The 12,061-nt window shown below is 32.7% G+C and overlaps 1 protein-coding gene across 1 annotated transcript in view; it reads right to left on the reverse strand.

Moving 5' to 3' along the window:
* Nucleotides 1–5,112: 5,112 nt before the first annotated feature.
* LOC134708260 (D-serine dehydratase-like) overlaps nucleotides 5,113–12,061 on the reverse strand; it is a 32,346-nt gene continuing 25,397 nt past the window's right edge. Inside the window, exons 8-9 of the mRNA XM_063568666.1 lie at nucleotides 6,009–6,117; nucleotides 5,113–5,240 (exon numbers count right to left, since the gene is read on the reverse strand). Coding sequence (XP_063424736.1) covers nucleotides 5,151–5,240; nucleotides 6,009–6,117 — 199 coding nt within the window. The 3' untranslated portion in view covers nucleotides 5,113–5,150. The remainder of the gene's footprint in view (nucleotides 5,241–6,008; nucleotides 6,118–12,061) is intronic.

Below are 12,061 nucleotides of genomic sequence, written 5' to 3' on the forward strand. Positions count from 1 at the left end.
TGTTTTTAATTTGATAGATGCTTTTATGCTTTTTTGTGAAATTGTTTGTTTTAATATTGTAACACAGTGATGACTGCTGTACCCATATTTTGACTATTTTATTTATTATTTCTGTTTTGTTCACGCATCGTTGTAAAAATAACGGAATTTAATGAGGCTGTCGTAAAAGTGAGAGGTTTAACGCTATAAAACCAGGTTTAATCCACCATTTCCTACATTTGAAAATGCCTGTACCAAGTCAGTAATATAACAGTTGTTGTCTATTCGTTTGATGTGTTTTGTTGTTTGATTTCGCTTTGTGATAAGGGACTTTCCGATTGAATTTTCCTCGGAGTTTAAATTTTTTTTAATTTTACTTCGTAATTAAACCCAAAAAAAAAATGGAGCACAGAAAAAAATTCAGAAAAAAGGGATTATTTTATTTCCCTCCATGTTGAAACTGGAGTTGTAATACAAGACTGGTTCTCAAAGGTAAAATCTCAATTTTGTAAAGAGCAATTTCTTTGATTTTTTCCCCCAAAAAAATGTACGCCCTTTCATGACCAAATTCGTATGTCTGTTGCTGTTTTTCCCTTTATATGATAGTAACACTATAAAATCGGGAGAAGCATTGTTCTGTACCTTCATCAGAAACTCTCACACGAGAAAAAAAAATCATATAAGGACAGCTTTCCCTGAGAGAGTTGAAACCTGAGGGTCGTGATATTTCTTAAATTCAATTTAAATCCTGACAGTACCGAAGTACTTACACATAAGTCTATAACAACCTCAGGTACTAAGTACCCACAAAAATGGGGTATCAACTCAGTTCTAGTAAATGAAAATAGTACTTTACAAATGTAGTGCGTCCAAAGCGCTTTATGGATTTACCTTCCATGCAACAGGAACGTTCAAATAGTCAATCATTCGTCAATCATGTATGAATGTGTAAATATTTTAGGAGTAATGTTATATTTTTTAAAATGATTCTAATATGATTTGCATATTAGGGAATACGTTGATATGATTGTTTTGAGAGGACTTCTTGACGTTCTTTATCTTTCGATAGACGATGACACAACTTCTTTTCTTAAACAATGTAAATGTTCCGGACCATATGAGTATTTGGACCATATGGGTATATACTCATATGGTCGGGGTAATTAACACTCTGTTACAGTTTACTTTAAATACGTCTCAACTCTTCATATGGTATGAATGTTCATTAAAAAGACGCTATCATATAGGTAATTTTATTTTAATTTATACAATCATAACAAAAAGATTAGCTAAAAAAATTAGAAGTTTCAAATAGTTAATTTTATTTACTTGTCAAAAAAACTATAATAAACACATTTTATACCAATGACCATTGCCGATGGTCATTACCGATGGTTATTACCGATTTGTTATAACGAGGGAATGGCAATAAGAAATATTTCCAAAATTTTCTTAATGAACTGTTACACAAGAAAGTAACACATTTTATTTAAGTTGTCTTGTGAATATGGTGTATTGAAGTCGTGTTACGATATTTGAGACCTAGAGCTTCTTAAAACATCATAGATATATCGGAATGTCCCAAGACCTCGGTATCACTGTACGCAGCTGCAAAAAGGCTAACTTTCATTTGCAAACAAAAGATCTAAATGAAAAGGGTCGTGCACAACAAGGACAAGTAAATGCAAAAAAGCTATGATACCGAGTGGAAGTAACTGTCACCTCAAGCCTACATACAAGAATGTAATTAGCGATGAAAACTAACTAGGGCATCAATATTTAATTTTTACGTAGTCTTTGAATTATAAAATTAATACATTGTCATGTAACTATCATTGATTTTTTAGATAGTTTTTGTATTGATTCGTTTATAATGTATGTGAAGTTAGCAGCCGGTTCGTTATTCGTTCATCGATATTCAATATCCAACCGGCTGCTAGCAGTCGGTTTGATATTCCAAATTTTATTGAAAATCACGTTTATAATGTTATTTGGAAAAAAAATACCTATATGGTCCGACCCGTTAATAACCAAACGAGTATTATACTCATATGGTCAGACCATACGCGTACGGTCGGACCATATGCGGATGGTCGGACCATAATTATGAGTATACGCATATGGTCATGACCATACGCGTGTGGTCCAAATACTCATATGGTCGGGAACATAAACAAGATGACGACGATAATGACACAATCGGCGGATTGACGTTACCAAATCTATTTTCACTTCGCGTTAATCGTTAAATTAAATAATAAACACAAAACATTTGTTCGAATTATAAGAGTTTTGTAGTTTATATTTTTTTTTTATCAGAGTGCGAATTTCATTGAGTACATATTTTTGCGTTAACCAACATAATATATTCATGCACCAGACATATTTAATGACACAAATATAGTTTACGTGTGATAGATGTTACGAGGTAAACAATAAAGTCCTTTAATATCTCCAATTTTAAAGAATTATAAGGATTAAACCCCCAGTTTGATATAGTTAATTCTTTTAGACCATGTCATTTTTTGTTTATAGTTCACAAACAAGTAGACTGGTTCGCCTGTCTAGATCAATGCGCATATTACATATTTCATATATCAAATATATTTTTTATAGAACAAGGTGATTATATATAGCGGGATCCCAGTCTGACAAACAAGAAACAAATACATTAAACCAATTCAATTAGTCAAAAATATAAAACATTACTCCGTTAATTTAAATGTTTTTCAATTATGAGACAACAAAAATGAAATACTGGCTTCAGCACATGTAAATAAACTCGACCAATCCACTCACAAACAAACACAAATCCGAAGGACCTTTCTGATATTTTTGTTAGTGAGTAACTTTTGATCTTCAGTGCTGTACAACTTTGTACCTTTTTCACGTTCGATCTTTTATATCTAGGCGTTATGTATTCAGGTTTAGTTTTCTGTAATTAGTTAATACTTCAGTTTCTTTGTGTATATCTCTTTCCTATTCATTTGATAAAATTTACTGTTTGCAATAGCATGAATTGTTCTATATAATAAGAATGTTCTTACCCCGGGCATAAAAACAATGCCGTATTTGGCGAAACCTTTTCAACTTTTGATCTTCAGTGCTGTACAACTTTGTACTTTTTTCACTTTCGATCTTTTATATCTGGGCGTCACTGGTGAGTCTTGTGTGAACAAGGCGCGTTTTTGGCGTATTGAATTTTTAACCTGATGCTTTTTGTTATCTATTATTCATGTTTTTCTTTGTCTAATATGTTCTCCTATTTATTTGTATTGTTGTCCTGTAATATTATGTTGTCATTTCAATGTTATATTTAACTTTGCCATTAAAGTGCGAGGTTTGGCATGCCATAAAACCAGGTTCAACCCACCACTTTTATTCCACTTTATAAGTGTCCTGTACCAAGTCAGGAAGATGGTCATTGTTATATTATTGTTCGTTTCTGTGTGTGTTGCATTTTAACGTTGAGTCGTTTGTGTTTTCTCTTATTTTTGAGATAAGACGTGGCACGGTACTTGTCTATCCCAAATTCATGTATTTGGTTTTCATGTTATATTTGTTATTCTCGTGGTGTTTTGTCTGATGCTTGGTCCGTTTCTGTGTTGTGTCGTTGTTCTCCTCTTATATTTAATGCGTTTCCCTCGGTTTTGGTTTGTTACCCCGATTTTGTTTTTTGTCCATGGATTTATGAGTTTTGAACAGCGGTATACTACTGTTGCCTTTATTGATACAGTTTATCACCCAATAAATTCCTTTAATAACTACTCATGGGACACACTATGTATATTCGTATCCATGATCGGACGGTACATGGTAGATTTTTTTTTTCAAAGTGTTTCCTAATGGCGTCATCATGTCATGTCATAACACATAAAAATCCAATTTTAAGCCATGAATTTGTTGATAAGTAATGTATAACGAAAATAGGACGAAGAGGTACTACGACAAACGACCTATATAGAGGCTATCTGTTGTAAATTACATGCATGTCTTCCTTGTTTGTGTATCTTTTCTCTTGTGAGTATATTGTTTCTTTGTTGTGTTTGTGTGTTTGTTCTCTTGTAAGTTACATGTTTCTAAATTTGTCTTGTTTGTGTGTCCGTTCTCCTGTAATTTACGTGTTTCTTAGTCGTCTTTGGGTATTTGTTTTTCTGCAAGTTATGTATTTCCTCGTCTTGTTTGTGTGATTGTTCTTCTGTAAGTTATTTGTAGTTTTGCCTTGTTTTTGTGTCTGATCTCCTTCAATAAGCAATTATCAAAGGTACCAGGATTATAATTTAGTACGCGCGTTTCGTCGACATAAGACTCATCAGTGACCCTCATATCAAAATATTTATAAAGCCAAGCAAGTACAAAGGATCCAATTTATGTGTTTCTTTGTCTTGTTTGTGTAATTATTCACCTTCAAGTTACGTGTTTCTTTGACCTGATTCTGTATTTGTACTCGTTAAAAATACGTGGTGTTTTTTCCTTGTTCATGTGTTCCTTTTACTGTAAATAATTTGCTGTTCTAGTGTTGCCTTGAATACATATAATCCTCTAGATTAATATTGTGATTTGAAATTTTCTGTTGGAGAAAGTAAATCTGGTAGTGTTGACTTAATACTTACATATAATACCTATGCATTTTCGTTTTACTATTGTTTCTTTAATCATTACAAATATCAATGCATCAATTAATAAATCTGAAATCTTTGTTAGTTTTCCATAGTCTCCATTATATTTCAAATGATTTTCTTCTTTTGCATCCTGTATGCTATATATAAAAAGTGAGAATGGAAATTGGGATGTGTAAAAAAAAACACAACTCGGCCAAAGAGCAGAAAACAGCCGATAAATATTGGAAGATGTGGTGTGAGTGCCAATGAGACAACTCTCCACCCAAATAACAATTTAAAAAGTAACCATTATATGTTAAAGTACGGCCTTCAACACGGAGCCTTGGCTCACACCAAACAACAAGCTATAAAGGGCAACAAAATTACTAGCGTAAAACCATTCAAACGGGAAAACCAACGGTCTTATCTATATAAACAAAACGAGAAACGAGAAACACGTATGTATTAAATAAACAAACGACAACTACTGTACATCAGATAGCATTTAATGGATAAATGCAAATAAAACGGTCACGTTATGATTCTTCAATGAGACCGCGTCTGCTTAAATCACCATCCTTTGGCTGGTTTCCACATGTCAGTTATCTTGTTCCCAGAATGTACATAGAAAACAGTGTGTTGACAAGCGGTGGCACATGACTACAACAGATCGAAAACACAGAAAATTAAATATATATACTGATCTCATACTTTAGACAAAAGTGTGTTGACATATTTCCGACTAAACGTTAAAACAAAGTAGATGATAACGACATCTTTCCAGCAGCGCATACAAATTGAGAATATTTCTTCAAGTTGATGATGATATTACTTTTTGGAATTTTGGATGATCAATGCTCTTCAAGTTTGTTCTTGTTTGGCTTTATAAATATTTTGATATGAGCCTCATTGATTTTTCTTGATAGAGAGAAACTTACTGGAAAGATATATGTTCCTATTGTCTTAAGCATATTTCATTATTTTTTTTCCCATCGAATGCTGCATCAGCGATTGTGTATTAACGTTTGATCTACACAAATAACACAGCGAAACAAGAAAAGCTCACCAATTTAGAGCGCATGCGTTCATCCCCGATTTTTGTTGTTGGGATCGTGTTGATTAATCCTTGGATTGCATAGTTGGAATCTTGTGATTTTCAGTGGCAGTCTATTAGTTCAATTTTGGCTGAAACGTGTTTATCTGTTATTCAATTTTTGAGATTTTGTTTTACAAATTTGTATAAACGCATTGTTACAAATAGGTGACATCTGTTTTAAGTATTTAAGTAAAAGTACTCACACCAAACCACGACAACTTTTTAAGCTGCCATGTCAGCGGTTTCAAACACAGAACGATTTCCATGAATATGCAATAACCTTTTTTCATGTCGGTTAATCAGATGTTTTCTATAACTATTCTGTAACTTACATGCCATGGAAAGATAAACAACTGTGATCCAATAGGATATTTATCATAATTAAGTTTATCTCCGGATTTTGTAGTTACTTTACCAATCTCTTGTGAAAATCCAATTACTCTGAAATAATGAAAACAAAATGTTTTTCAAGATTTGAATTACTATATAATAAACCAGTAAAAACAATTTAAAAAGAAATCTTGATTTTACTTTTTGACAGTTTAAAGAAGCTTGAACCATGAATTAACAACCATCATCGTAATGGATAATTTTCATAACTTCTATACGACACGGCAGCCTTAAAATACAATGAGGTAGATAAAACGGAAGGATGCTATTATATGATACTTTTGGATTTTAGAATTCATGGGACCAACAAAGTTTCCTTTTTATAACTTCTGTCTGCAGTTTTGCAGTGGAGAAAAGATATAAGCTAAAAGATGTTATCTGTGTTTTAAACTGTAAACATTGGGTTAAATCAATATTGATTCCAGCCAAAAATCACAAGACTCTAAAAATACTTAATAACAACAGAATAGGTGACATAATTATCAATCAGCCATAAGTAAAAATATAAAACTCCTTCAAAGACTTTTTAGACGATTTCTTTACCATTTGCGTGGTAAATACTATCACTGTTTAGGTACTACTAAAAAAAGGCACCTGTAATAACGCACATATACAGTCCTTACTTTAAATCAGGATTGTCCACAAAAGTAGAAAATTGGTTTGGATGTTCATTCATTCCGTCATAACTAAGAGCCAGGAATCCACAATCTACCAGGAAGATATTATGGCTTGGTTTATGTCCAATAATTCGTGTGGTCAAACGACAAGCTATGTCATCTGTGTCACAACTGCCAATGGTGACCTGTTGCATATCTAAAACAATGTATGTATTTGATAATTCGTTCTTTAAATTTTTATATGTACGCAAGTTACATTTCAATCATGAATAGTCAAAACATTGAGGTAAACGAAGAATAATTTTTAAAATTAATTGACTTCTTTACTAATGACTAGAGTGAAAATTAAGATACATATTTTGTATTTTCACGAGTGAAACTTAGAAAGATCTAAGATTATATGGTTTGAGTGCCAATGAGACAACTCTACATCAAAGTCACAATATAAAAAAGTAAGTCAAGGTACGGTCTTCAACAAGAAGCCGTGGCTCACACCGAACAGCAAGCCGTTGAGGGCCCCAAAACATTACGAATGTTAAACCATTCAAAAGGGAAAACCGAAGGTCTAACCTATATATATAAAAAAAAAAGCAAGAAACGAGAAACACTATTAAACCACATCAACAAACTACAGAACATCGGACTCCTGACTAAGAAGAGGTGCAAAAAAAATGCAGCGGGTTTAAACCTTTTTAATTGTACCAAACATTCACTCTTATCTGAAACAATAGTGTAACACCACAACACAGAAAGACACCGTCATCCAATATCAATTGAAATGGCTTTACTCAATCAAAAGACGCACTTAAATGTATATAACAACAGCAATTGACAATTGTAAATTAAATGGTATTTCTTTTAAAAAAAATCAACTTTCGTTATAACACGTGCTTCTCGTGACAACAGCAATGCATATATGTGAAAGCAAACGAAAAATGACTATTTCTCGTTATTTCATGGTTGTAGCATACAAATGTTATTATAAGAATTAAATGATACTTTAGAAACTTTATAAGATTGTAAAAACACCCTCACTTATATAAGGTGTGCTTTGGTAAACGATTGAACACCCCAATAAAATATCAAAAAGAAGCATTAATTCTTGAATAAAATAAATGTAATGTTTAGTAGCCCTTTTGAATATCATGAAAATTATTGTATGGAGAAATTATACTGGAAATCAATGCTTCTTATCTTAATCTGTATTACAATGTTGAGAGTGTAGCCATACAATTGATGTAAAATTGGGAATCGAAATGTGTGAAAGGGACAACAACCCGATCATGTATGTGGCTGCATGTTCGCTGTAAAGTGTTAAAAAAAAAACCGTGAAAATAACCCATCAAAAACTTGACATAACAACTTAAAATACGAACCATAGAATATGTAATTTCCCGGATGGAATTCCGTCAGAACATTCATACCGTCATGTGGACGTGAACAACTTGGTGTATTACCAATGGCTAAAGTTCTGCATTCGATATTGTTGTCAGTAAACCTATAATCATTTTAAAATATAAAAACAAATAATATGCAAATTATTAGAATTATGATCATATTGTAAGCATTCTGTTCAATAAAATCATTGACATTGATAAAACCCAGAAGATGATCATATTTAGATGTATACGAATGAGATAATGAAATTCCTTTATGAAGGTAAAGCTTTTTGAACATTTCACAACTAATATTATCACACACAACCTTTTATCCAGCCGTTTTTGTTACTAAATGCGTTGAGAGTGTACATATATCACATCGTCTTATTTTGAAGAAAACAGGATCATACGTTATCAATGGATGTCTACAAGAAAACAGGATCATACGTTAAAAATGGATGTCTACAAGAAAAAAGGATCATACGTTATAAATGGACGTCTACAAGAAAACAAGATCATACGTTATAAATGGACGTCTACGAGAAAACAGGATCATACGTTATAAATGGACGTCTACGAGAAAACAGGATCATACGTTATAAATGGATGTCTACGAGAAAACAGGATCATACGTTATAAATGGACGTCTACGAGAAAACAGGATCATACGTTATAAATGGACGTCTACGAGAAAACAATGGACGTCTACGAGAAAACAGGATCATACGTTATAAATGGACGTCTACGAGAAAACAGGATCATACGTTATAAATGGACGTCTACGAGAAAACAGGATCATACGTTATAAATGGACGTCTACGAGAAAACAGGATCATACGTTATAAATGGACGTCTACGAGAAAACAGGATCATACGTTATAAATGGACGTCTACGAGAAAACAGGATCATACGTTATAAATGGATGTCTACGACGTCTACGAGAAAACAGGATCATATGTTATAAATGGACGTCTACGAGAAAACAGGATCATACGTTATAAATGGATGTCTACGAGAAAACAGGATCATACGTTATAAATGGATGTCTACGAGAAAACAGGATCATACGTTATAAATGGATGTCTACGAGAAAACAGGATCATACGTTATAAATGGACGTCTACAAGAAAACAGGATCATACGTTATAAATGGACGTCTACAAGAAAACAGGATCATACGTTATAAATGGATGTCTACGAGAAAACAGGATCATACGTTATAAATGGACGTCTACGAGAAAACAGGATCATACGTTATAAATGGACGTCTACGAGAAAACAGGATCATACGTTATAAATGGATGTCTACAAGAAAACAGGATCATACTACAAGAAAACAGGATCATACGTTATAAATGGACGTCTACGAGAAAACAGGATCATACGTTATAAATGGACGTCTACGAGAAAACAGGATCATACGTTATAAATGGACGTCTACGAGAAAACAGGATCATACGTTATAAATGGACGTCTACGAGAAAACAGGATCATACGTTATAAATGGATGTCTACGAGAAAACCTTCGAGATGCAAACAAAAATATGAAAGGAGTGGTGGCGATTTTAGCTGATTTCGGGTTCTTGACAAAGTTTTAAGGTAAAGGAACAGTAAATGGGCTATGTCGCAGATTTTGCTACAAAATTGCATACAACCTTGGCTCGTTGAACTACAACTGAAAATCGAAAAAATAATACATTTATCTCTTTTATTTGCTGAAAAGTTGCAGATTGATTCCTCTTAATATGGGTGAACATTTGTATAGAAAGCACATAAAATCGGCGAAAAACCTACTAAAATTTGTCTTAAAATCGCCAAATCTCTAATTCTACTCCATAGATTTTTCTTAAAAAACTATATATTGTTGACACATAAGTTTCTGTTTTAATGATATAAAATAATCATAGAGTCACCGACTTCGTTTTTTATCTGATAATCAATTTTTTACCTTATTGGTAGTGAAAAACGTAAAAAATCAACGTTTTACGGCCTGCAACGCGATAACGTTACGATTATTTCGACGTTTTGTTTGATTTTTTCACAAAGAACGCAACTTTGAATGATGTATACTGTAAAAACGAAGTCGGTTACCCTATCTTTATTTTGCATCATTATAACGGAAATTTATGTATCAACAACATATAGTTTTTTAAGAAAAATCTATGGAGTAGAATTAGAGATTTAGCGATTTTAAAACAAATTTTAGAAGGGGTTTTCGCCGAATTTTTTTGCTTTCTATACAAATGTTCACCCATTTTGTAAGTATTCAATCAGTAATATTTCAAATGATAATTGAGATAAATGCATTATTATTTCGATTTTCAGTTGAAGTTCATCGAGCCAGAGCTGTATGCCAAATTTTACTGAAATCGAAGACATAGCCAATTTACTGTAACTTGACCTTAAATTAACATTTAGCCTACGACCTTTGATGTAGAGATGTCAGAAGATTAGTTCCTTCCTTGTTTGCAGATTCTATTCCCTTCGTGCCTTTTGCTTCATACGTTCTACCATTGAACAAATACAATCCCTGTAAGTCTATATAAGGAGATTCGGAAGCTTCTTTTGCAAGTTTGATAACGTCATCACTTTCCCAAGGTACACCACCTAACCAAAATGAGAATACATCATAGAACAAACCAGTTTAGCACGTTTATTGAAAGTTGTAAATGCAGTATATCTGATGAGTTTTTGTTAAAAATGCACCAAAGATCTACTATAAAGAAAAAAAGAAAAGAGCAACACATATTGATATAACAATTACCGACGCCTGACTTGTCTTAAGTATGTAGACATTGGCAATATTCAATCGAAATAATAATTCAGAAGATAGCTCTTCAAGGGAATGTGCTTTCAGAAAAAAACATTCTGGTCACCATACACCTCTTTACTACGTAACAAGATATGTAAATTTGTTGTAAAATCCTTCAGAAATACGTAAATATCCGAGTTATATACCTTAAAAATTTGTAAGAGTTCCGCGGAACCCAGTGTCTTGCCTCCTTTTGCCGATAATCACAGGCCCAACAAAAACGAAGAAAAAAATCAATAAAAATATCCATCTAGATACTAGCTTTTGATCATAAACAAGCTTCTGTCCAAGTTTGGTACAAATGAAAACTAGTATAAGAAAGTTATTAAAATGTTAAAAACTTTAACCACATCTAGTGAAAGTGTTGTTTCCTGGCAGAAAATCTAAGTCCATTTAAAAGTAAAATACGGAAAATATGGATTTATTGTTTTACAATATTTACTTCTGGATACTATCTTTTGATCATAAACAAGCTTCTGTCCAAGTTTGGTACAAACCAAGGATAATTAAGAAAGTTATTAAAATTTTAGAAACCCTAACCACAGAGTGAATGTTATGTTTGCCTTTATTTATGTTTCCCAGCAGAAAAACCATTTATAAGTAAAATACGGAAAAATGAAATTTAATTTTTACAAAATTTACTTCTGGATAATATCTTATTTTCATTAACAAGCTTCTGTCCAAGTTTAGTAAAATCAAGTTTAGTTTAAGAAAGTTATTAAAATTTAAAAAACTTTAACCACAGAGTGAATATTTGTGGACGCCGCCGCCGTCGCCGACGACGACGGAATGTAGGATCGCTTAGTCTCGCTTTTTCGACTTAGGTCAAAGGCTTGACAATAACACGTGGATTATATTTTTGTCAAAATTTGAGTGAAAATCTTACACATTTCTTCTTGAAAGCAAATTCTTATCTAGACCGATAATTTGCAGCTATTTGCACAATCTTCGACATAGACTTCATATCTTCACCGTATTACCTCTGTCAAAATTCCACTCAATTCCATTTAAATTGTTTAAAGACAATAACAATCAAAACCAAGGAGTAAACAAAAACTAAAAAAACCAAAGGACATTTACATCAACAGTTATAAATAATAAATAAGAAACAACACGAACTCCACTGAACCGAGAGTGAAATCATGTGCTCCGGAAGGGTAAGCATTGCATGCACCGTATATGGCTG

Source organism: Mytilus trossulus, chromosome 2, assembly GCF_036588685.1.
Source record: "Mytilus trossulus isolate FHL-02 chromosome 2, PNRI_Mtr1.1.1.hap1, whole genome shotgun sequence".
Classification (NCBI taxonomy): Eukaryota; Metazoa; Mollusca; class Bivalvia; order Mytilida; family Mytilidae; genus Mytilus; species Mytilus trossulus.